At 41.5% G+C, this 27,651-nt stretch overlaps 1 protein-coding gene across 5 annotated transcripts in view; it reads left to right on the forward strand.

Moving 5' to 3' along the window:
• The window catches only part of robo3 (roundabout, axon guidance receptor, homolog 3), a 121,176-nt gene that overhangs the window by 73,571 nt on the left and 19,954 nt on the right, over nucleotides 1–27,651 (forward strand). For 3 of the 5 annotated variants that reach the window (XM_079651636.1, XM_079651637.1, XM_079651638.1), the window contains 6 exons: nucleotides 2,446–2,617; nucleotides 4,104–4,309; nucleotides 10,254–10,335; nucleotides 11,125–11,293; nucleotides 17,863–17,949; nucleotides 27,470–27,636. In XM_079651636.1, coding sequence (XP_079507762.1) covers nucleotides 2,446–2,617; nucleotides 4,104–4,309; nucleotides 10,254–10,335; nucleotides 11,125–11,293; nucleotides 17,863–17,949; nucleotides 27,470–27,636 — 883 coding nt within the window. The remainder of the gene's footprint in view (nucleotides 1–2,445; nucleotides 2,618–4,103; nucleotides 4,310–10,253; nucleotides 10,336–11,124; nucleotides 11,294–17,862; nucleotides 17,950–27,469; nucleotides 27,637–27,651) is intronic. The other 2 variants (XM_079651639.1, XM_079651640.1) reach the window with 1 other exon arrangement.

A 27,651-nucleotide genomic window follows, 5' to 3' on the forward strand; every position in this document is an offset into this window, starting at 1 on the left:
AGAACTCACGACACAAACAGTCCACAACACAGGAATATACTAGGTCTATGTTATATGTTTTACTTTAATGGATTAGATTCAGGTTTTCCATTTGTGTTTTCACAGTGTAGTAAATAATAACCCTTGTGGGGGTTTTAACCTAACTTCACCAACGTGATCAAGAGACGACAGTGACCCTCGTATGAAGCTTCAGAAAACACATTATTATAAACAGTCCAGCCTTACATCTGGTGTCACACACATCCAACGTTAGACACAAGCCTACGCTCACTGCTAGTACAGGATATGATTTGTCTAAACTGCAGTGTGTATCATGGTGAATATATTATTATTTTATGTTTCCGTCACACACATCCAACGTTAGACACAAGCCTACGCTTTTAGATGTATCTCTGGTTGCAAATATATCTAAGTAACCACCTCCAGTTTCTGATGTGAAGTACATAAAGTTTGCATCGGACAACAACACATTTCAGAACCAGTTCGGATCGATTTTAAAAGCTGAATGTTCAATTCAGGCAAGGTGCTCCCTTTGCACTGTAATGTGAAGTAATGACAAATGAATTAACAATTATCATATACACAATATATCTATCATGATAATATTTGAATCGAGACTCTTTTTGCTCAGCTTCTGGAGTGCAATTCAATGTCATCACTGACAAAGAATTCATAACAATATTCATAAATAGAAAATGCATTGTTCTTCAAAACTCTGATTCCTGATAGTATGGCAAATGTATATGACTTCTAAATCACTTTATATTAATCAAAAGTCCAAAAAAAGTATTAACTTATTTCATAAGATTTGTGAAGGTATTTCCAATCAGATAAGCCTGAATGAGATCATTGTGAAACTAACACAGAACAATGATATTAATACACATTAATAAAAACAGTAGCCAGTAGCCATATGACACTAGTTTAGTCTAGTTTTCAGCACATCCCGCTCTTTACAGAGGACTACATCTCTCTCACTTTTATATTCCTGTCTATTATCCTTTTTTATATCAGTGCCAGGGTGACTCACACACACACAACCACACACTCATACACACCTCATTTTCCCATCATCCACACAGGGTATTACTCACCAAACTGTGTGTGTGTGTGTGTGTGTGTGTGTGTGTGTGTGTGTGTGTGTGTGTGTGTGTGTGTGTGTGTGTGTGTGTGTGTGTGTGTGTGTGTGTGTGTGTGTGTGTGTGTGTGTGTGTGTGCTTTGTTCATGCGTATGATATAAGTATGAATGTGAGAAAGGCGAGTGTGTGATAAGCAGTGCAGCCTTTTGGAATGCACTGAAAGGCCTGATGGGAGTGCGGGGGTGCCTGTAGCATGGCTCCCAGGTACAGATTAGAGGGGGGGGGGGTGCAATTGGAAGCCTACAGAATGTGTGTGGGAGAACAAGAGTGGAGGAGAGAGATAAAGAGGAGGAAGCATGGAGGAAGAGGAGGAGAGGAAGTAGGTGGGCCGCATGTATGGAATGTTAGCTGTATACCTTTTAGTGAAAACCCCAGTAAAGACATGTTTTTTTGACACATGCAAAAGAAGAGAAGATCAGGGATGAAGATGGAAACAAAACACTATTGGTGACTGCACTGAATAAAGCTTGATGTACAGTAGATGTACAAATATAACACATCATTTGCTTTCTTGATTCTTTTTATTTTTACACTCTTAGTAACTGTTCCCCGTCTTGATCTGATTTATGTTGGGTGCATATTCTAGTGATTTCTGAGTTTTAGGACACACATAGTATTTTGCATACAGAGATAACGTTTCAAGGTCTGCCATTTGAACGAGGCCGTAGTTCACCTTCTCGACACTGCATTCAAACAGTGTTACCAGCTATCCTCATTGTATTCACATCACATCTTTATTTTCAAATGTCTTCTAACCAAACACAAGCTAACACAAGTATTGTATGCTTAAACAATAAAGAGAGCCACGCTCAATTAAGATTGTGTGCGTTGGTATTCAAAAGGCATGTCCTGTATTTGCCTCTGTTAAGTGATTTCATCATTTTATTGTCTTGTTCATTTTTTTTATATTATAATTATTATTTAGGGTGACTTTGAAACATGTGTCCAAGGACTAACTATTCCAGTTAAATAGACCAATAAACAAAGATAGAAATATATTATTACTAAAGCTCTTGACTGAAATGCCAAGCAGTCTCACTGTTTGGTGATCAATACCCTGTGTGGATGATGGGAAAATGAGGTGTGTATGAGTGTGTGGTTGTGTGTGTGTGAGTGACCTTGGCACCAGCTTACTGGACAAAAGCACTAAAAGTAATATCTGTACGTTAATGTTATTTGGAAGAAAACACTGCCACAAGTAAACACAAGTCAATGGTCAATACTTTAATATACATCACATTTATATCAATTTGCAAAGTCAATTTCCCAAAAAACGAAGACTAATCTTGTTAATGTTCTCTTGCAGATCTTGCTGTTCCCCATCCAGGAGCCGTCTCAGTCCGGGCGTTTCTCCGTGTCTCTGAGCGGAGAGCTCACCCTCAGCAACGTGCAGGTGGAAGACTCCGGATATTACATCTGCCAGGCCATCAGCGTGGCCGGCAGCATCCTGACCAAAGCCCTGCTGGAGGTGGAGAGTGGTGAGTGGAGGCTGGGGAAGGGGGGGTCTTCTGTCCTCTGTTTGCATTGATTTCACACAGACAGTACTGAGCTAAATGACACATCAAGATGGACATTATTGACAATTGCGTTCAAAACTTGAATCAATAGAAACATTTACATAATTAGCATAATATGCTACTGCAGCTCATTTGACTAGTTAAATGTATGATTGATTATTGAGCCAAAGGAAGAAGTTTGAAAACATCCCCTGATGAACAAAGTTGTTTGTGTGCAGCAAAATAGATTGAACAACCCTTCCTTCAAATCCATCTCTAATGACAATCTTATACCCTAAATTAGCAAACAGCAGAAGTCCTTACTGCATGTGATGTGATCAAAAGGGACAACTGATATGCACATAACCCCTCAACATATGCTGCCCCCCCTGCATGCCCCCCTTACAGGGAGTGAAGGGGTTTTGTTCGGCTCTATCTGCACTATCTCCTGTATTAACGTTTCACACTCTCAGTTAGCTTCAGTTAGCCCATGGAAGCAGCACAGAATACAGATGAGGGTCTGCTCCATGTCTCAAATGTCAAACAGTAGTGAAAGTAAAGTGTATTTCTGCTCAGTCATGGCCTGGAGAGGGCTTCTGTTGTTAGGAGGAGAGGAAAGAAAACCTGTAGTTACAAACATCCTCACCTCCATGCACATTCTGAATGAGCATGGTTCTAAATGAAGCATAACTCATTCATACCACACTGTATACACTTACAGTTGGACTTCCAGTCAAACAGACATGGAACGCAGCCTTATATGTCCATGAGTGTCTTTGTGATGTCTGGGAAGGCTGCAGGCGTAGAAGTGAAAGCAGGCCTTTATGAATAGGCCATTTGTTAGTGGCTGTACCAGCAGCAATGCTATCTGCACATCAATAAAGATGTGCTTCAGTGGGCATTACACATCCTGTTCCAGTGCATGGTGCAGCTAGCATTAATATGTCTTCATTGCACATGTGGCTTTAACAAAATGTAATTAAGGGAAAATGACAGTAATTGAAAAATGTTGTTGTGGATTTAGTTTAGGCCAACATCTCTATCAACAGTTTGCAGCTTCCTAATATTAGCTAAAGAACTTTTAACGTCTGCAAAGTCTTCTCTCTGAGTGCCCTGCCTGTTTTGGACATTCCTTTTATATAACCGGGACGTATTTAATTGACAAAAACTAAGTATCAACATACATTTAAAGGGAAAGTCCTTAATGATCATCAAATGATTGGCTTTTTTATAATTGGGTAATGAACTGTGTATCTTAGTGTATATACAGTAAATATATATATATATATATATATATATATACTTTTTAGTCCAGACAGCACTCCCATCACACAGTGTGGAACATACATGATGCATTTTTATTTTGACCACCACTATTCTGTGAGAGTCTGGTTTCTCTGATGAGACCAGAGGAGTTCAGTTATGGATCTGTGTGTCAAACTAACAGACTTGGTTCTCGCCCCTGCAGCCCCTTCAGACCGGGTCCCCCCCATCATCCGCCAGGGACCGGCTAACCACACCTTAGCTCCCGGCTCCTCCGCCCAACTGCACTGCCACATTATGGGCAACCCCATGCCCAGCATCCAATGGGAGAAAGACGGCCAGAGGATCCTGGGTAACGACGGGCGCATCAGCCTGATGGAGAACGGCACCTTCCAAATCACAAACCTGCAGGTACATGAACAGAAACTACAACCATTCAAATCATACATGTATTTATGAATGTAACCCCAGACTAATGAAAAACTGACAACATTGTAATTTTGTCATTTCTGTGGTGACCTTCAACTCATTTTCATTCAGTGTATATTTATCACGTGTCATTCCATCACATCACCATTACTCATTCAAATTCATTCTTGATTTTCATCTTTTAGTATTTGCATATTAAACATGATGCAGTTCCTGCAAGATCAACATGATACGTGATAAAAGATACGTTTTAATTACATGGAAAGTACGGAGCACTTAAATGGAGGACATTTTTACCGTTGGCTCAGATGATGACTTTTTATGAGAGGAGGAGAATGTAGCGAAAACACATCTGCGAGGCGTGATCACCATGATAATGAGAGCGCGAGGCCATTAGCAGTCGTTAGCATCGTCTTACTCCATGCTAATGAAATCCATTCTGCACAGAATTCCCTCCTGGGTATGAAGCAGCACCTGAGGTCACTGCTGCCTCTGCCAGACGAGAGGAGGCGCACACATTCATTGATTGTGGGTTCTTAATGATTAACGATCGCTGAGAGTTGTAATTAAATCCTCGATACATCAGTGGTAGTGAGGACTGACTGAATGAGGGAGAGGCAGGAGCGGGAGGCTGAGAGAGAGAGGGGAGGACGGGGGAGACAGACGCCTCGAGAACTCTTTATGCTGCATTCATGTCATGTAGGAATAAAAGGGAGTGCGCTGACAGTAAATGCTCCATCTTGGAAGTGTTTGCTTTGGAACTCATTTGAAGTTGTCCAACTTTCTCCTGAAGGTCTCTGCAGACTTTGGCTCTGTTTGATCTGATAATTCACAGTGAACCTCAGTGTTTGATCTTATTGTTTTACAGCACACGTAACAACATTAGTATTTATGGCTTTGGATTTCAGAGATTAGATCACAACATGAAGAATTTATTTGAGATGTTGTTCTGTGCCATTCACTTTCTGGCTTGTCGGCGGTTAGAGGTTACACCCTTTAAAAAGGAACGGAGTCCCACAGCTACACCATCTCTCTGCATCTACCATGAGCTGTAGTGAGTATAACTTAGCGTGTAAGCATGAAACAGAAACTCCCTCTGGAGGGAACTCAGGGATTTTAGCCTTTGCAGTCCATTTACAAAAGCCTATAGAACACTACAGGAGCGGGAGAACCCACGAAAGCATAATAAGCCTCTTTAATATTCTACATAATGAGTTAACTGCTGAGATCCTCCAACGTGGCGACATCGATAAGAATAAATCTGCGAGAGAGAAAAACAAAGGCGGACGGTCTAAACATCGAGGAGCTTGTGCTCTCCGCGGTTTGAGATGCGACCTCTTAACTTGTGTACAACTGATGCCAGAAATACAAAATACAAAAAGTAATACACTGGAAACGTCCTTAAAAAGCAGGACTTCATGTTCTGTAATATGACCGTCATCACCTTATTATAGTGGATGCAGGCTTTTCGCAACGTAAAATACCTTTCATTAATTTACCAATATGTTTGATTTAGACACATTTAAATCCCCTAACAGCCATAATGTTAGCTCTGCTCTGAACAAATTCATGCGAAAACGAGTGTGGAACACAAACACTCATTTTGAGCACAGTCTTAGGAAAACAGCATTCATAAAACACATTTAACCCCCTGATATAATCAATATAAATAAGTAGATTTCATCAGGGCGTCTGGAGGGGGACAGATGGTGTGTTTGTTCCTTGTACCCTGGCACCGAAGAGATGCCATTACCCTGGGATCTCTGCCAGACACACACACACACACACACACACACACACACACACACACACACACACACACACACACACACACACACACACACACACACACACACACACACACACACACACACACACACACACACACACACACACACACACACACACACACACACACACACACTGCATCCCTCACTGCCAAGACGCCCTGGACAGACGGGAAGTGTGTGAGGTTTGTGCTGCCGTTCTGCTAACTTCTTCATGTGGGTCTAGAGTGTGGGGGTATGGCAAGTACAACAATGAACTCTTGGGGGGGCAGGGGCACACAGAGGACCCCCAAACACAGCCTGAGCAGTGTGAGGAGGACTATGTGGACAAAAGAATCATGGTGCTAATCAGGTTGGAGTAGGAAATGGAGTTCATGTGTTGACTTTAAATCCCATTGTACACGCGTTATAGTCTGTAATCACATTTCCTTCTGCATCCTCCTAAACACAGACCTGACATCATTATCCACCTTCTGTGCGCCTTCGTGCAGAAGGCTGACGTCCTGTACTTAGCAGGTGGTGGACATGGACTCCAAAGCTCAGCTGCCTGACTGGCACAGGACGTGTGAGTGCTGTCCCAGATGAGATATAATCAATCTATGATGAATAGCTCATATTCCATTTGAATGTGGAACCCTCTCCCCTGCTCCCCTCTCTCCCTCCCTCCTGCTCTCTCCCTCCCTCCTGCTCTCCTCTCCTGCTCTCTCCCTCCCTCCTGCTCTCCTCTCTCCTGCTCTCTCCCTCCCTCCTGCTCCCCTCTCTCCCTCCCTCCTGCTCTCCTCTCTCCCTCTCTCCCTCTCTCCTGCTCTCTCCCTCCCTCCTGCTCTCCTCTCTCCCTCTCTCCTGCTCTCTCCCTCCCTCCCGCTCTCCTCTCTTCCTCCCTCCTGCTCTCCTCTCTCCCTCCCTCCTGCTCTCCTCTCTCCCTCCCTCCTGCTCTCCTCTTTCCCTCCCTCCTGCTCTCCTCTCTCCCTCTCTCCTGCTCCCCTCTCTCCCTCCCTCCTGCTAACCTCTCTCCCTCTCTCCTGCTCTCCTCTCTCCCTCCCTCCTGCTCCCCTCTCTCCCTCTCTCCTGCTCTCCTCTCTCCCTCCCTCCTGCTCTCCCTCTCTCCTGCTCCCCTCTCTCCCTCTCTCCTGCTCTCCTCTCTCCCTCCCTCCTGCTCCCCTCTCTCCCTCCCTCCTGCTCTCCTCTCTCCCTCCTGCTTTCCTCTCTCCCTCCTGCTCTCTCTCTCCCTCCTGCTCTCCTCTCTCCCTCCCTCCTGCTCTCCTCTCTCCCTCCCTCCCACTCTCCTCTCTCCCTCCCTTCTCCATGGTGTGCCAGCCTTGATTAATAGTCAGGTGTCCCGGCTGTTTACCCCACCCGCCCTCTGAGCTGATTCCCCATCTACCGATCAAACGCCACCATCTGGGGACCCGCTTTTTACCCCCTCAGACAAACGAAGCATCAGCCGGCCCCCACAGGTCAACCAAAGGTCAGAGCCTATAGAATAAGAGGAGGGGCCGGAGAGAGTCACCTGTCCCCGCCTGCAGGACGCTCTGACAAGCCACTTAGGCCTGAGTAATTCCTCTGTCAGCGTTACTGATGAGGGCCCAGACGCGCACGTGAACTCGCTCAGCGAGGCATTGGTCAGGATCGCACATCCTCTGCATAATGTATCAGGTGACTGGGAGTCAAATGGGCAGTGTTGGCAGAATAAGTGAATAAGGGAAGGCTGATTGTGTTTTGGGTGGATCGGTCTGCATGTGAATGAATACTCTACAGAGAGCTGAAGCTTTGCAGCAGAACAGATGAAAAACTAATTGAGATTCTACATAACACTCCCACACACACCTATACTGCCACGCACGCACGCACGCACGCACGTACGTACGTACATACGTACGTACGTACGTACACACACACACACACACACACACACACACACACACACACACACACACACACACACACACACGTCTCTTTGCCTTCACAATGTACTGGAAATGGAGCTCGATTTATCATTCAACTAGTTTTACAATCTTTTTACAGTTTATATTGTAAACAAATATTCTTCTGTTTCACACCCAGTCGCAGTGAATGAATACCTAAGTACATCTGAATGCATTCCAAACCTCATAAAGCCTTAATATATGAATGTTGGAAACCTCCTGCCGTGTTTTTCTTCTTCACTGCTATCTGTTTTGGTGCATAAGGGCAATCAGTAGTTGGCATGCATGGCTTCCCTTGTTACTCTGCAGAGCCGGCCAGCTAACCAATCAGAGCAGACTGGGCTCTGGTTTCAGACAGAGGGTGAAAAGAGGTGCTGCAGGCAGGAGACACTGAACACTGCACATAAGATTTCTCAGCCAACCCATTGTATCTCTGAAACCAACCCAGCATGTTCTATTGATTTATCTTGCTGGTGCATTGCTACGTTTGTTTGCCGCTACTCTTGGCAACAGACTGAAATCAGCGCTGTGTTGACATAAATGCTTTGGTGATGGCGAATAGTAATACAGTAACAGATGAAGGTTTATCAAGACACAAAACCATTGCACAGCTGTTTTTATCATTTGATTGTATTTGTTGCTGCGATGTTCACCAGGTATTAACATTAGCATGTCCCTGGTAGCATCTGCACCCACTTTGCTCGCATGGTGTTGTAGTGTTTTTGAACCTGCTCAATAAAAACATTCCCATCCCAAGAAAAAAGCAGACAACCCATACTAAGCATTCATTGAGTCATTTCTTTAGTGCTACAGTTTGTTTTCACACCTGTAGTAATTAGACTGCAAATCACTTGACAATCTCCTGGTGGCCTTTGTTTTCTAATGCCCTTTGAAATGTACGGACCATTCCACATCTTAAATTAACAATGAAAGAAAAGTAAGAAAGAACAAAAGAGTAAGTAAGGAAATAAGGACAGGAAATAGAGAAAAGCGTCAGTGAAGCACAGTTGTTCCCCCCTCAGTGTCACATTCCCCCGTGTAGAGACCCCCAACAGCTCCCTCTGTTGTAGGCAATTTCACAGCCCGTCTAGCTTTTGGCTTGCCTCCCCAAACATTTGATAGCCAGCATTCACATGTGCACACACACAAGCACATCCATCACACACCTCTTAATTACATCTGCTCATAGCCTGTCCAGAATGCTAAGTAGCCGCGCAGCAGAAAGAGTGGCGCCTCAGACGCCCCTAGACCTCGAGCCACTCATTAAAATGCTGTCCTTTGATCCTTCCTTCAACTCTCCTCCTGTGCCGTGTAGGAATTAGGCGAGGAACATAAAAGCCACCAGCTTGACTTTAGCTTTCACTTCAAATTGGTCCGTTGAGAGTTTATTATTCATGATAAAAAATGAAATAACTGCAATTGACAAAATGTCCAATGTAAAAGCTGTTAATTCAAACAGATGATAAGGTATGCTTAATGAGTGTGAATATTCATGTGCAATGAACTGTTGGATTCCTGAGAGAAGCTGTTTTTACTACCACAAATTAACCATGAACAGATTCAGATAAACATATCCAATTTATTGGCTGAATGCTGCATTTTATTTAGAAATATTGGCAGAAATAAGATAGTATAATTGTCCATACATTAGTAATGCTGTCCGTACTGTAAGCAACACACAGGGATTCAATCTGTGATTTCCATAACTGCAAGGTTGGGAAGTTTCTTGTAACACCTCATCAAACCATGCATCTTTCTGACTTACTTTTACTTTGTATCATAATAAAACATTCAGAAAGACTGAAGGTGACTACTGTTATTTTATAGATGCATTTCTACATTATATTGGCATAAATCAGAGCTACGATCTGCTCTAAACTGATACTAAAGAGCCAATTTGACTTTGATGTGAAAGTGTGAGAAGTCACCTGGTGGCTTCAGATGAATAACCGCTCTCTGCTCTGCCAACTTCCCTCACAGTACAAACATTCTGCTCTGAGAGATATGACATTCAGTCTCAATCACTGCTGATGGGCACATTAACATAGTATCAAGGGCTCACACACACACACACACACACACACACACACACACACACACACACACACACACACATACACATACACATACACATACACATACACATACACATACACATACACACACACACACACACACTCTCTAAACTAATGATACACGTTTTACTGTTGCCAGGAAACGGACTCTGGGGTGTACACCTGCCTGGCTTCCAGCTCCAGTGGAGAGACGAGTTGGAGTGGAGTGCTCACTGTCAAAGGTAAATTGTCTCTGCGTGATTTAAATACATGCAAATGACAGCTGCATGAGGTGGAGGAACACAGAGACGGAACATTTCCTAGTTTAACTCTTTATACTGCTGAAAGCTAGGGCCACATTTTCATCATAGGTTATGCTGCAGATATTTAGTTTTAATGTTAGCATAAAACAGAGAAAAGCTTGACATCCCAATATTTGAGAGGCTAAGACGTAATTTTGCCAATAGGAATTATTGTCTTTATTTTTATATTCCAAAATAATCGCTCTTCTAGTATTGCACTATCATTATTACAAAACATAACAAGGTTCCTTTTGACTCTTTAATAATCCATAATGTGAAATAAACAGGTTTATTATAATAATAAAAATATACGTTATAATCAATAAAATCAATTTTAATCAATATTTTGTGCCAAATGATGAATTTATTTTACGAATCAGAATCAAGTAAAGAGCAAGGTCGTTAGTGGCTTGAAATACATACTTTATTAACAAGCTGCTCTTGTGACTCTGAACTTTGTTTGGACTTTTATCTGCCTTAATTAAGATCCAAAAGCTTTTGTAAAAAAAGTGAAGTCTGTTAGAAGTGAGGAAGCACCCCCCCCCCCCCCCCCCCGGCCAAATGTTCAGCTCACATGAGCGCATTACTCAGAAGACGGTCTAACAGGCCTGGTTAAGGCAGGTGTTGCAGTTATAATCTAATGTGATTCCACCCTCATCGCTCTTGTTCTCTTTTTTCTCCATCTCCCTCCGTCCTGCCTCCATCTTCATCCCCGCTCCTCCCCATCAGAGAGTGCAGACCCCTCAGTGGCTCAGGCCTCAGAACCCTTCCAGTTGCCGGGCCCCCCCCACAAACCCATGGTCACAGACGTGTCCAAGAACAGCGTGTCTCTGACCTGGCAACCCAACGCCCACGAGGGAGGGGCCGCCGTCACCTCCTACATCATCGAGGCCTTCAGGTGAGTTTACCCCGATCTAAGTTACATAAAAGGCAGGTGTCAACACACACATGGACACACACTTTCCCTTGCATCTGTTTGTCTCAACAATCATCCAGACTTTTGAGTCAGAGACCCTTTACAAGAAGGCTAAACCTGCAAATCATTCAATAAACATTCTTTTAAAGCAGTCAAGGCTGTATTCTCCTTGTATTAAATATCTTAAAATGTGATAATTTTACTGGTGAAAATGTTGGTCTTGTCAGTTGCCACCATTGAAAATGTTCTCAATGTATTAATATTAGACATCGAAAATAAAACTCCAAACTTTAAATTAAACGGATAAAATGAACAAGCAGTGTAACGACTTGTGAGGTTGACAATAGATGGCACCACTACACGTCAAGGCAAAGCCACAGCTCACAGTGATGAGTCATTTCCACTCCAGGCCAAAGAGAGCGACTCAGCAGGGACTTCAGGGACAGGAAGTGCACCTTGGATTGATTAAGATGTGTGTTATGTCAACACAGTCTCACTCCCTGATAGTCCAATAGCCACGCTTGGTCAGGGTCCTTTGGAGTGCAGTTGTGACGCACCGAGTCTCCTTCAGCTTCATAAACGGATGCAAAGAGCTTTCAACTGATTGATGATGTATTTCCATCGGCGGCGGTATTTGACGCTCAGGAAAGCACCGCATCGGTCCATGTCGGCAGCAGTTAAAGGCAATGCGAGCGTACATCCCCATTGGATAACGGAGGATCTTACACCCGGAAGTTAGTATTATCCTTACTGTGATATCTCCACTACTCATCATCTCAAAAACACCAGATTATCCTTGTTAATTACACAACATTGATTGGTTTAAATTGTGTACGATGCTTTTGTATTTAAAAAAAAAAAAAAAAGATAAACAAATATTTTTTCGGAGTTTAGGATGGCAGAAGACACTACACTACCCATAACCCTCAGCTATCGTTTGGGACTACACCAGCCGCTTTGCTTGACAAACCCTGTGATTAGTCCTCAAGCTCTGTGATTGGATGTTGGAGTGGCAGTGCGTCAAGCTTACGCCGAGCGTCAAACAGCACTTTGAAACGGAATGAAGCACATCGACGGCACACTATCCAAAACAGGAGTCGAACGTGTCCACCCCCCTCCCCCCTAGCCACAGAACTACAAATGGTGGCTATATTTGTGTTTCACAACATTTTCTATGGCGCGGCTCTACAGGGAATTGTAGTTTTAAAAGACGCTTTCGTATTTCCCATCATTAGAAGTTGCCAGTATTAAACTGTGTACACCCCTGGAGGTTTAGGGGATAGGAAACAAATTGGTACATTTAGCAAATATGACAGGAGCCATCGATCATCTTAAGATAAGATAAGATATACTTTATTGATCCCAAGTTGTAAAAAGTTTTTGTTACAGCAGCATGTAAAACATGCAATTTATAGGTTACTTTGTAATTCTACTCAAGGTTCAAGGTTCAAGGTTCAAGGCTTTTATTGGTCATGCGTACATAGCTACAGTGTAGTTATGACAATGACAATCTTAGGTCACAGGCTCCTCCAACAGTGCAACACAATAACACAGATGAACAGAACAAATAGAGCAAGTAAATACAAAAAGAAAAATAGTAAAATAGTGCAATAAGAGTCTATATACAAGTGATTAGAATATGATATATTAGATGAATAAATTGTACATTGCAGCCAGATGAATGTTATGGATGTTGTTTCAAAGTTCAGGTGTTTAATAGTCTTATGGCCTGTGGGATGAAACTGTCCCTGAATCTGGTGGTTTTAGTCCGGATGCTGCGGTACCGCCTGCCAAACGGCAGCAGACAGAACAATTTGTGGCTGGGGTGATGGGGGTCTTTTATAATCCTGAGGGCTTTCTTTAAGATTAACCTGGTATTTTTACTCCACTACATTTATTTTAGTTACTTTACAGATTCTGATTAATGATGTGAAATATAAACAACCCTTAAATCAGACTTTAGTTGCACCTGAGTAAAATTCAGGGAAGGTGATTGTCAAGTGCCAACAATCAGGAGAGATATTTGATAGTTGGTGCTTGAGAAGACTAAACATTTATCTGCAGATCCCTATAAAGCATATTCATTACTCGTTATTCTCTACTAATAGTTAATTAAAAACTGTATATAATTGCTATTTTGCACATCCCTTTCAAGATTTCAAGATATCCAAAGGTTTATTGACATACCATATACACAACTACGGTGTAGTTATGCAATGAAGGAAAAACTTGGGTCACAGCTTCCTAAACAAGAGATCAATCAATATGTGTGTACCTCCACCATTAAACTGTCATATTCTGCACATTTCTTATTCTTTCTACATACATCTTATAAGAGTATAATAAATATGTATAATATCGGTTAAAATAAGTGCTTCAACATAGTTAACATTGCAGGAAAGTTGATTGTTAAGTCCCAAAACAAACAATGCAATATATTAAACGTTAAGTACTTTGTCAGGCTTAATATTTATCAGATACCCCCAAAGCTTTTTGCTTACATGTATTTAAAAGAAGACCTTAACCTAAAGTATTATTTAATGTTTTAATAAAGCCTAATTAGTTTGTCTGTTTTGCACATCCTCTTATTCATATCTTTGTACATCTGTCACTAAACAGTTTTATTCTAGATATCATTTACAGTATCTTCTTGATATTTTCTATTCTATATGTTTATCATTGACCTTCTACTTTCCCCCTATTTTGTATGTACTCAAAAATATAACACATTCAACAAAACATGCAGCAGACCTAAGGCAAGGCAAGGCAAGTTTATTTATACAGCCCCTTTCAACACAAGGCAATTCAAAGTGCTTTACACAAATGAAAGACATTAAGAAAAAGGCATTTAAAAACAATCATTAAAAAGCAACACAATCTACCTGCATTGCAATTACTCTAAACGTGTAATAACGTGCTTTAACCACTAGATGGTCACGTTTGCAGTGTTAACACAATAAGTTATTATTATTATTATTATTATTATTATTATTATTATTATTATTATTATTATTATTATAGTTATTTAATACAAATAAAAAAAAAAAAAAAAAATATTACTTTTAACTTTATTGTGAAATTAAAACAAAACGGTAAAAGAATAGTTTCCGGTCTGTTCTGAGGCCAACTCTCTGTAGATAAATAAAGAACTAAGCCAGATGTGTACTACTTAATGCAGCCAAACCATGTATTACAATGCATTTATGTGATGACTTTCAAAGAGTAAAGCAAGCACTGCTGAATAAAGTATGATTTTATCTTTTACGAAACGTTTTTTTGCATATGGAATACAGTCGGAGGTCAACCAATCACAGAGCTTGAGGACTAATCACGGGGTTTGTCGAGCAAAGCGTTTGGTGTAGTCTCAAACGATAGCTGAGGATTCTGGGTAGTGTCTTCGGCCATCCTAAACTCAGATACAACTATTTGTTTCTCAGAATCGAAGAGGAAAAACACAAAAGTATTGTACACAATTTAAACCAATCATTCTCAATCATCAATCCTCCGTTACCCAATGGGAATGGACGCTCACATTGTCCCGTGGGTTGGATCCGTGTTCATAATGCCGAGGAAAATAACTCTCAGAATAACGTTATTAGCACATTTTCCAACTTGAGGACCGAATGTTTTTGATAAGGGCTATACAAATGTTCATACTGGGTAGTTTATTTAGTTAAAAAAAATATATCCAACGATTTACAGACGTCTCTTTCCCAATGTAAGTCGGTGGGAAAAAGTCTTTCCGGGCCCAGCGACTGATACGGAAGTGTAGTACCGCCGTTTGGCCACAACGAATATTTTCCTCAGAGTCCGGCGCACTTCCTGGGGGTTTGGCCGACATGAAAGGCTGAGGCCATGGCCGTTTCTCAATGTCGAGTACACATGCTACAGAGCCACTATTTCAAGTATACTAGGTCATCGAGTGGCGCAGAATGCTGGGCATTTAACATGCATTTAAACAGTCCTTCGGCGCTACTCGATGACGTAGTATACTTGAAATAGTTGCTCTGCAGCAGTTTTACTTGCGATTGAGAAACGGCCCGTGTCTCAATTCAGGGGCTGCACCCTTCGGAGGCTGCATTTATAGACCGCACACGTCACTTCCGCCGAAAGAAGGCTGTCCCAATAGAGAGGCGAAATCCCGCCCATCTACTTCCGACCCATGGGTCCCCGGAAGCGGAAAATTATACATTGACGTCAATGGAGAGAGAAAAGTCATCTTTCGATCCCGTTTGAATTGTGCCACGAATGACACATATGATGTTTGTCAAATTAAAAGAACATTTTGCAAGTCAAAAAAATAAAAATGTGTCTTAAAACTGTGAAGTTGCACATTATTTTGTGTGAAACCGCTCAGTGAACTACAGGTCTCTGGTCTCGCACAATACGCGTCACCATCACAAAGATGGCCGTCACGTTAGCAATTTTCACCTGTTTCTTTCAGAATGAGGCGAAAAAGTATAAAACGAGGTGAAAATCACTACAAGTCTGGGCATGTTGAGAGCTGTACATACACGAAAGGGGAGTTATTCGGTTCTGTAAGAGCCAGCATGCGGGACCGGCTTTACAAGGTTTCAGTGAGTAATATGAGTGCAATGTTTAAGGTTAATGTCAGCTAGCTAACATTAGCTAACAAGATACACGAACGTGTTTTTGTTTTAGCAACTAGTTTTCTCCTTAAGAACTTCGTGGTCTCTGTGTATGCTGTGGATAACATTAGTGTTCACAAGAACAAGATAAACTCCCGTGTTTTGTTTTAGTTGCTCTTCAGATTGAAGCAGGCAGTTTTATATCGACTATATGTGTGATATCCTTTTTACATCTCGTTGTGTCATTTGAGTTTATTTGCTGTGTGTAGATTCAAGGATTTTGGTTATCTTGTACTGGGATGCAAACTTGTCACCTTTCGGCGAAATTCTCCGTTTTGAATCCAAAATAGGTCGTTTGTGTGATTCATGTAGATCTGCAATAAAAATATGTTGGGGTATGGGAGGGGGTCTGGGACCCAGATTAATGTGCAGCCGCGAGCTTTTTTTATATATTATAATGAAGCGCGAGCTGTGTTCTCGAGTCTTCCTGCCTGTCGGCTCTGCTCATGATGTATAATAAGGCTCTGCTGCTCGGCGATGATGGTCTAGCTTCAGCAGCTACATTACCTACGGTGCGTTTGTTAATATTAACTGTGGTTCGGAGTGACTGTGGCACAGACTTGACCGCTGGTGAACAGCTGTTAGGACGGGCCGTTCAGGTGTTCAGAGCAGAGCTCCCTGTTGGAGCGGCAGAGCGTGATGTGCACTGAAAAGTTTTTTTTTCTTTCGTCGCAATATTATCGTTGAGCTAGCTAACTAGCATACATTGTCACTATCTGCCAACGTTAGCTTTAGCCTTCGTTTTCTAATCGTTTTTTTCATAGGCTATAAACAGAGGTGGTATAAGTATATATCTTGTACTTGATTAAAAGTAGAAGTACTCAGTTCTTGTACTTGAGTAAAAGTAGAAGTACTCAGATCTTGTACTTGAGTAAAAGTAGAAGTAGCCTACTCAGATCGTGTAGGCTACTTGAGTAAAAGTAGAAGTACCAGAGTGTAGGAATACTCTGTTACAGTAAAAGTCCTGCATTCCAAATGTTCCTCAAGTAAAAGTAGAAAAGTATTATTCTCAAAATATAGTGAAAGTAGTGAAAGTAAAAGTGGTCATTTTGCATATTGGTCCATTTCAGAATAATATGATATGTTTTATAATGATTGATCATTAAAGTGTTATCAAAGCTGGTAAAGGTGCAGCTAGTTTGAATGACTGTATACTGCAGGTTAGCTTGTGGATTTACTCCAGGTGGAACTAAAGTCTGATTTAAGACTTGATTATATTTCACATCATTCATCCACATCTGTAAAGTAACTAAAGGGATTAAATACATGGAGGGGAGTAGAAGTACAGCATGTACCTCTGAACTGTAGTGGAGTAGAAGTACAAAGTAGCAAAACATTGAAATACTTAAGTAAAGTACAAGTATCTCTAAATTGTGCCCAATTATAATACTTGTTGAGTTTATGAACTTAGTTACTTTACACCAGTGGCTATACAGATAAAAAGACTAAGCCTTGCACAGAGGCATGAAAATACATTTTCAAAATGCTCAACAGTGCTGCCAAAATTATAAACTGGCTGCAACACAATTAAAATAAATGCTTTTATATATTTCTATTAGATGTGACTCTTTGGCATTTCTGTTAATATTAACACTGCTGCTTTAGTTGTTCTGACTGCTAAAATCCTCTGTTATTCCTAATTTTAAAGCCGATATTCTGTGGGGTCGGGGGGCTTTGATCCTTGTCACCTTTTTCATACCTGATGAGTTTGCATCCCTGTTGTCAATTTGTTTGGTTATCTAGGCACAGCTGTGTGTGACTCCCTCTGGTACACTGGTATGCCATTTCCTAATGTAGAGAGCATTGATTAATTAATAAACTACACACTGACTCTAGACCCTGACCAAATCCTTTTTTGTTGATCAAATGTTTTTCAAAAATGTATTGTATATTATATAACAGCTGCACATCACAGACCGGAGTCTTTGCCACTGTGGAACACGAAGGAGGCGATCATCATCCCCATCCCCAAAGACCCTGCATGGCATGGTAATCTGAGTGATATCTTGCAAAATAATTCTGGACTATGCGCCATACTGGTATTTCTTTCTTTTCCTTCAACTCTTTTTGTATATTGAGGTCTACACTTGGCAATGGGAATAACCAGGGTGGAATGGACGAGATTGCAACTGTAGGGCAATACTGTATTTGATTCAATCCTATACTTGCCGCTTTAACATCACCAATCCATCCGAAACTTGTTAAATGTGACTCATTGTGCTCCCAGCAGTCTTTCAAAAATACTTTTCGCTGGATGACTATCACCATGCCCCTGAAGGTTTACCCAGTATGCCAACATTAACTTTACACTTCTTATCCTTAAAGGCATTTCTCCCATTTCTACCTGTATTGCTGATACTGGAGATGTTTTAAAAGCTCCACTACAAATCCTCAGGGCCTGAGCTTGTAGGACATCCAGCTTTTTAAGGTTTGATTCTGCTGCTGCCATGAACGCTATACACCCATAATCGAATACAGGTCTCATGAGTGCCCAATATATGTTCAGTAGTGATGACCTACTCGCTCCCCACTCCTGTCCCACCAAACACCGAAGTACATTGTTGACCTTTTTACATTTACTTTGAACTTTTCCTATATGATTGCTCCACGTTAGCTTTCCATCAAACCAAACACCAAGAAATCTTATTGTATTTACCTGTTCAGGAGGTTGCTCATACAATTTTAATGATACAGGAGCAATTTTATGCCGTTTTGTAAAACAAATGACTTGCGTCTTAGCTACTGACAGTTTGAATCCCCATTTACTTCAACTATTGCAGCTTGTATTTTCTTTCCAACATGTGCTACATTGCGGCCTTTTGCCCACAACGCCCCATCATCTGCATACAAAGATTTTCCCACACTTGGATGAACTTGATTAAAAATGTCATGTATCATTATATTGAACAACAACGGACTACATACACTACCTTGCGGAGTACCATTTTCCACATCATACACACTTGAATATTCTGCACCTACTCTTACTTGTATTTTCCTGTCCCGTAAAAAAATCATAACCCAATTATATGCTTTACCACCAATTCCCAATGATTTTAACTTGATTAGTGGTCCTTCCTTCCAGAGCATGTCATAAGCCTTTTCAATATCAAAAAAGACTGCAATCACTACTTCCTTGTTGGTCTGTGCTTTCCTGATGTCTGATTCTAAGCACAATATAGAATCCATTGTATTCCGACCCCTACGGAACCCACATTGATATGGTGATAACAGAGCTTTACTTTCTAAGATATATGTCAACCTTCCTGTAACCATTCTTTCCATGAATTTGCATAAATGCGATGTCAGGGCAATAGGTCTGTAGCTAGATGGATCTGAAGGGTCTTTCCCTGGCTTTAGTATGGGCACTATTATCGCTTGTTTCCAAACCGAAGGAAGTTGGCCAGAATCCCACACCCTATTAAACAACCTTAACACAATGACTAGAGAGTTATCCGTCATATATTCCAACATTTTATAGCAAACAACATCTTTCCCAGGAGTGGTTTGACGAGCACTAATAATTGCTTTCCTCAACTCAAACATACTAAAATGCAGATCCACCTGATCCCCCAACACTTCTACTCTATCCAATATTCTCGGGTTTTCCATTAATGTATTATCTCTGCACTGCCTGGCTTCCTCTGTAAGGTTATCTGAACTATGAACTTTCTTAAATGTCTGAGCTAGAAGTTCCGCCTTTCCTAAGTTTGTGACAGATATTATGTCCCCTCTGCTCAAAACTGGCAACTCATAATTCCTTCGAACTCCCCCCATTCTCCTAATCATGCCCCAAACATCTGCAAGCTGTACTTCTCTTCCAATACTATTGCAATATTGCCTCCAAAAAGTGCGTCTTTGCGTTCGTATCGTCCTCCTTACTATAGCCTGGGCCCTTTTATACTGATTCAAAGCTTCCTGAGAATGGAGTTGTTTGAGTTGTCTGAATGCTTTATTTCTGTCTTTAATGGATTTGTTACATTCACCATTCCACCAGGGTACACTCTTGGTGCGCCTAACTCCTTCAACTTCCGGAATTGTTTCTTTAGCTGAATGTATGATAACCTTAACGAGCTCCTCATTCAATTTATTTATATCATCATCATTTTCCTCTTGAAGTGTTTTACATCTATTCGTACTTACAACTTGGAAAGCATCCCAATTAGCCTTTCCCAATTTCCATCTAGGAATTTTCTTCTCCTTTTCAAAACGTATGTTGGTCCCAACTTTAGTCATTATAGGATAATGATCACTGCCCACTTGGTTATGCTTTACCACACTCCATGTACTTATACCTGCTATATCACTAGACACAAATGTCAGATCGAGTACTGTTTCTATATTCTTTGTACAATTATATCTTGTTCCTTCCCCAGTGTTAATACACACTAGCCCGTGGTCATCTATAAATTCCTCAACTACTGCACCATTTGCATCTGTGCTACTGCTACCCCATAGTGAGTTATGTGAACTAAAATCCCCACACCATATGACTTTTCCTTGCAGTAAACCCCCAACATCCTCTAATATACTTTGATCTAATTTCCCACACGGATTATAATAATTTACTATATCTATAGGTCCTCTATCATTCCATACCCTTATAACTATTGCTTCATGATCTATACTTACATGCATAACTTTGTAACTTACACCACTCTGTATGAATGTTGCAACTCCTCCCCCTCTGCCAGAGTCCCTATCTCTTCTAACTGCAGTATATCCCTTCACAATAAAATCCAGTTGTGGTTTCAGCCATGTTTCCTGAATACAAATTACATTAGGTTTCTCTCCCAGATTGTCATTATATTTTTTAAACTCTTGTCCATTTGCAATTAAACTTCTGGCATTCCACTGCAGTACAACTAACACCATCAAGTTGATCCACTGCATGTCTGAGATTGTTGGACGTCATCATTTAGTATATCTTTCACACTTTCCCACTGCATCCCTTTCACATCAAGGTACTTTTCAGCTGATCTGACAATTATTTTTATTCTTTCATTCCGGCTTTTAGTCTGCGCTGAACAGTTGATCATCTCTGCCATAAACAATACAAACTCTGTTTTACTCACTATCAGAGTGTCCTCCTTCAACTTAACACAGTTGTGGACTTTTTCTGTTTCTTTGCTCTTATTCTTGTTTTCCATTGTGACCTGCGTTCCTCCTGAAACTGTCTTTGCTGCCTCTGCATAGCTTACTCCCTGCGTCACCCTGACTCGCTGCACCTCTCCTGCTTTCTTGCTAACCTCACATCCACGGTACGCTGAACTATGCTCCCCTCCGCAATTGCAACATTTCAGCTTTACCCCTTCTTCACATTTGCCGTATTCATGATCTCCACCACATCTGCCACACCTTTGTTTCCCTCTGCACACTGCCGCCACATGTCCAAATCTCTGACATTTAAAACATCTTATTGGTGGTGGAACATACGGTCTCACATAATAACACATATATCCAATAAGTATTTTTTCCGGAAGCCTTTTCTCATCAAAGGTGATCAGAACCGAAAGACTATCTTCTTTAACCCCATTGCGGTTTGCTTTCATGCGTTTGACATCACTTATTTTTGCATTTGTTATATTCTCTTTCACATCATCCGCTGTAATTCTGACGGGGATTCCTGTCACCACTCCCCTGACTAGCTTTTTACCACTAAACAGTGAACACTCCACTTTCTTACCCTCCACGGTACTCATCTTTATTGCCCTCCCCTGTTGCTCTCTATCCCTACATTTGATCAACATTGATCCATTCCTCAATACTTTGGCACTCATTACCTCCCCGATTTCTTTACTGATCGATTTAGTTAACCGTATATGGTTCCACTCGCCAAACGAAGCTCCCTCTTTCGCAAGTTTCACAACCACCATGAACTCCTGTTGCCTATTTCCGACTACTCTTTCTCTCCTTTCACCCTCACTATTACTCTCATCCGAATTAGTATTTCCTTGCTTTTTACGTTTATTCCTCCTCACTATATCCCATTCTCCATTTCCATAACTCCCGCCTACTCCTTCCATGTCTCCTAACTCGCTTCCTGCCCCGTCACTTCCCTCTGCCATCTCTCATCCAGTCACAGTCCAGTGTTGCCACCTGCCCTGCTCCAAATGTTTGTCCGACGGATCAGATCCCACTGAATGCTGGGAAACCGTCTTGGAGCATTATCGCCTATGACATCACTTACGCGACCCAGAATGGATTTGGGATTTGTAGTCTTTCTAGTTGCGTATTTTTCATAGTCTTATATTTCAACAGTTTTACGAGAAAATGTGACTTTTTTTACATGGAAATGATTGTTTAAGATTGACAAACATCATATGTGTCATTCGTGGCACAATTCAAACGGGATCAAAAGATAACTTTTCTCTCTCCATTGACTTCAATGTATAATTTTCCGCTTCCGGGGTCCCATGGAGGCTCCCGGAAGGGGAGGGACTTCGCCGCTCTATTAAAAAAAGATGAGACTCCTCCGAATGCGGCCCACGAATGCGGCCTTATTTTCCCGGATTTGGAGCATACATCTGATGTATTCTTCGCGGTCTACCATATCCCAGGGTGCAATGCGCATTGGGAAGAGTGAGGTTGCGTTCGAATAGACCATTTAGCTTAGGAACCTTCCTAACCGAGTGAAATGACCCGGAAGTCCCTCAGTGGCAGCCATGATAAGTGCCGTTAGAATTCTCTAGAATGATAGGAAAGGAGGTTTCAAACTTCCTTTATAACCTCCTTTAGCTTAGGAACCACTGGACCTCCCTAACCGAAAGGAGAGGAGAAAATGCTGCCCCACAATGCCTTGCAGCCGCAGCATTTGACGTCACACAACAGTCGGCCGTTCACGGACACAAACGATTATGACGTAGAAATTATATCATGAAAGTTACGGTGCTTATTAAGCATTTTAAAACGTATGTGGTAAGTCGCCAAAGTTTGAACGTTCATCAGTATTATAATCAAAAAGAGAAATATGAACGTTAGTTTTTACTGAAATGATCAAATATAGTCAACATTTCAGTGAGCTGTGTGGGGTTGTTCAACTTTTAAAATATGTTTGAATGGTGATATACACAGTGATAGGTGTTAAAGACTAACGTTTATAATAAATACATTTGTATTGATTTAAAGATATTTTCATAGTTCATACAATCATACGTATTGGGATCATTTGTATTAATGTGGACCGGAGGGATAGGGTGACGAGCATAAGTTTCACTTTCATTTTTTATTTCAATTCCAATTTTGGTCATGAAGAATATGTTTCTCTGTTGTTCATAAAGCATAAAGCAACAGCATCAGAGCACGGTGCAGAGTCTCTAGATGAGTCCGTCATTCTTATTAAACATCCATTTTGTAGTTCGTTGTATAGAAAACTGTAATTTCCATAGTTTCCCCACAGCAGCAGACGCACACAATGACGTCCGCTGGCGCATCATAAACACGTCGGATAGTGAAAGTGCATTCGGATTCTCTAAAGTACCGCAGTCTCTTCTCCTAAGTCCTTTTGAATTCTCCTACTATCCCTTAATTTAGGAGCTGATTTTTAAACTATCCGAACGCAACCTGAGTTTTTTTCAAATGAAATGGCGGTCCGGTCTCCCCAGAAGAGTGGATTTAAAAGCAGCAGCAAGCGGAGGAATCACTAATAAATGTGAGTATTGGGTTTCAACTTACTTTAAATTAAGTAATGTCACACACGTCAAACCCAAGTGGCATTAAAACGTACATTTTCGTTAAATAATATGGATAAATACGTGAAGTTAGTGGTGCTAACTAGCTACCTGGACGTACTGCACTGTTGTTTACACTTATTTTTAATTCAATTCAGAAGTTTACTAAAGTCATACAGAGAAATTGGCTCTGTTATAGATAAGTTATAGTTCATATTACATAAATAGACCAAAGTGAAAACATTTAGACCAGTATAGCCTACAGTACGGTGGGATTTATAAAATGCTACCCTGACGTGTAGCTGCTGTTTGCTTTATTTATTTCTCTGACATGTTGCAATGTTTTACTGTTTATTAAACTTTGGGACAACATTACAACCTTTGTATTTAGCTCTGCTTTGAGGTAGGGCAAAAAAAAGCCTATTTTAGATATTTCCACCAGATTTGATCATCTTTTATTTAGGTTAAAGTTTATGTAATTGATCCTAATCCCATAATAATAATAATAATAATAATAAGACAATCAAAAATAGACAGCAGCCTTTAGCTTGATATTAGTTTGTGCAGTGCTGTCAAAGGGATGCACGTGAGAGTGTCACTTATTCTCTCTAGTTTTTTAAAAACCAAAACAGTACATAATTTTAAATGATCCTTTAAGGATTGTTTGTCTGAAATGCTTAAGAGTTAAATGTTGCAATACTACTTTTGCAACCCTGTGTTTAATATGATTAATTCACTTTTTTATTGTTGTCTTGTTTTTCTCTGTAATTAGGACTATTCTGGATAAATGGATCTGCTGAGGAAGGACCCCTAATCTGAAAAGTGCACAGCGGATCATCAGGACAGAGCTGCCATCCACCTGGAAACCCCAAGGTGCTGGAGAAGGACCCCTAACCCCAGCGGATCATCAGGACAGAGCTGCCATCCACCTGGACACCCCGCGGTGCTGGAGAAAGCAAAACGGCGATCAGGAACATCCTCCACCCAGACCTCTGCTTACTGCCGTCCTACAGACTTGTGCCTTAGTTTCAGAATTTGATTTTTTTCTGTGTCTTTTTTTTAATAGATATAGCTTGAGTCTGTCTGATTCCCCAAACAGCTGCTTATATATACTTGCTGCACATATAATACAAATAAACAACTCCATAAACACACTTTTGCTGATATTTGTGTTACTGCTGGTGATGTTAAATAACATGATTGATTTCCTCTGTCTCAATTATCAAAGTTATAATAATAGAAGACATGAAGCTGCAGAGAGAGGATGGATATATTCTTACCTCTACTTTGTGATAAGATGAAAATATAAAATTAAAATAGTAATTGTTAAACACATTGTTTATTTCATTTACTGAGGTTTTACGGGCCAAAAGTTGTATTTACAAGTATTAAAAATAAGCATAGTACACCAAACCAACTGAGACCCGTCTGTCCGCCGCATCTACGCACTGTACAACACACAAACCTACAATAAAATAAAGTAATATCCAGGGGATGCATGCAGAGCTGTAATTGGCTGAGATAAGTCCGGCGTGCATCACGACTCTTTTAAACATCACTGTTGCCGGAAATGCATCCGTGGAGGACCCATCAGTGTATCCTCGGTTATAGCTCCTCCAGAGAGCCTCCACGACGCTCGATGCTCGGTCCTCGATGTGCACTTAGAGAAATGTCATTCAATATGGCGCGCTGAAATCCATTTCCGGGTCACTACCGGAGGATTTGAGGAGTCGAGGAGGGGAAATTAGAGAATTGAGAAGCCTTTATGGACCGATGCGGTGCTTCCCTGAGCTTCAAATACTGCCGCCAAAGGGAATACATTGCAATCAGTTGAAAGCTCTTTGCGTCCGTTTATGAAGCTGAAGGAGACTCGGTGCTTCACAACTGCATGCCACGGGACCCTGACCAAGCGTCGCTCCTGGACTATCGGAGTGAGACTGTTGGTTATATTAGATTTATCTGAGCGGGGAGGAGGCCTCCAGATAAAGAAAGGCAGCGGTTTGGGGAAATGTGTCCTTTTTGATAATTTGATAAAGGACAAAGCTTAATCAGATCGTTCTGTCCACCGGCCGAGCGTTCCCAGGTAACAGACTGATTCTGTGTCAAGCAGCTGAGGGCTCCGCTGGGATGGCAGCAATAACATCTCCCATCCTGAGGTGGTGTGTGTGTGTGTGTGTGTGTGTGTGTGTGTGTGTGTGTGTGTGTGTGTGTGTGTGTGTGTGTGTGTGTGTGTGTGTGTGTGTGTGTGTGTGTGTGTGTGTGTGTGTGTGTGTGTGTGTGTGTGTGTGTGTGTGTGTGTGTGTGTGTGTGTGTGTGTGTGTGTGTGTGTGTGTGTGTGTGTGTGTGTGTGTGTGTGTGTGTGTGTGTGTGTGTGTGTGTGTGTGTGTGTGTGTGTGTGTGTGTGTGTGTGTGTGTTTCTCCCAGTAGGCCACAGCCTTGTTTGTGAACTCCCTCTGAGCTTCTCCTCCACAGAGTAACCTTGAATATAGCCTGCAATTAATTAAAACACACACGCAAAATGAGATGAGTATTAGTCATTCTAGTGGTTTCCTTCTTTGGTCTAATTGTGCAGTTTAGCACAGAGCTAGTTCAAGAGGAACCTGCACAGTACCCTTGGGGAAAATCTAAATGTGTCAAACAAATGGTTGAAGAGGCATCTGTGACTGCCGCTCTGCCAAGGTGACAATCAATTCACAGAGAAAAAGGAAGGGAAGGGGGTTGAAGGGTGTGGGGGGGTAAAGCACCTGGGGAGTGCCACAAGGCTGAGAACATGCCCTTATTTCTACTGGCAGCTGTTCCTCCTAACAGGCCTCATTACATTATTCAACAGGACTGCACATTGTATTATTCACAGATCTTCTAGTGAGCACAAACGTGTTGGTTCTGAGTGACTTTGCCCTCATCATATTAGAGGAAGTCTACATTAACATTTACAAGTCAAGTACGGGGGAGTCAACGACAGTAATCCAGGAAACCTTTTTTTTCCAAATATTTCATACGGTCCACTAGCTCTCTGTTCTGTGGGCCCTGCAAAGAAGCCAGTGCTCACACACAGTTCTGTCTCTGTAAATGGGGAAAAATGTCTCAGATCGATCCACACAAACCTCTCCCAGCTTGGACAGGGGAGAGGACGGATGGATGAGGAGGAGAGTGGTGGGAGGGAACGAGATGTAGATCCAACACATGCTTACGATCTGAAGTGAAAGGACGCATGTATTAGTTTGGGTTTTGAGTTCAAATATCAACATGTTTCTCCAGAATAGCAGACTCAGATTTTAGACATTTCATGTGAATGTATCTTACTTGAGTATTTCAAATTCTTTACATTTAAGGCAAATATTGCACTTCACCTCAACCAGCTTTTGTCGTTTGTTATATTAAGTATAATAGTCACATGTCTGCATTCATTACTTATACGTTATACTTTAGAAATCAGTTGATAACTTCAGCTTGCTTGGTGGAAAACTACCAATCACAGCAGAGGAAAAACGTTCTGATTGTTTGTGCTGGAATATTGTTAATACCATTAGGAGTAGATTATCTGTTCCAAGCACTACTGTCAGGATATAGTCACAGTTTGAGCAACATTTGGCCAAAAAGTTATTTCCATAAAAAAATGTACCTTTTAAGTATATTTCTGTAAGGAAGGTAAAATAAGTAATTATGTTAGGTGCTTCAACTGTACAGTGAATTGTTGCTGTTGTAAAGATTGTGAATACAGAGACATGAGTTTTGCTCAGGAAACATTTTGATGCGCAGGAGACTTTATTGTAACGGCGAGCAGCTGGTCGGTAAAGTTCCCGAACTGATCCTCTGTTGTTTCTTCCCTCCCTCATCAGCCAATCAGCAGGCAGCACCTGGCAGACTGTAGCCGACATGGTGAAGATGGAAACACACACCATCACCGGCCTCCTCCCCAACACCATCTACCTGTTCATCGTTCGAGCGGTGAACGCCTACGGCCTGAGCGACCCCAGCCCCATCTCTGAGCCCGTCAGGACCCAAGGTCAGTCTGCAGACT

Source organism: Notothenia rossii (assembly GCF_949606895.1).
Source record: "Notothenia rossii genome assembly, chromosome: 9".
NCBI classification, from domain to species: domain Eukaryota; kingdom Metazoa; phylum Chordata; class Actinopteri; order Perciformes; family Nototheniidae; genus Notothenia; species Notothenia rossii.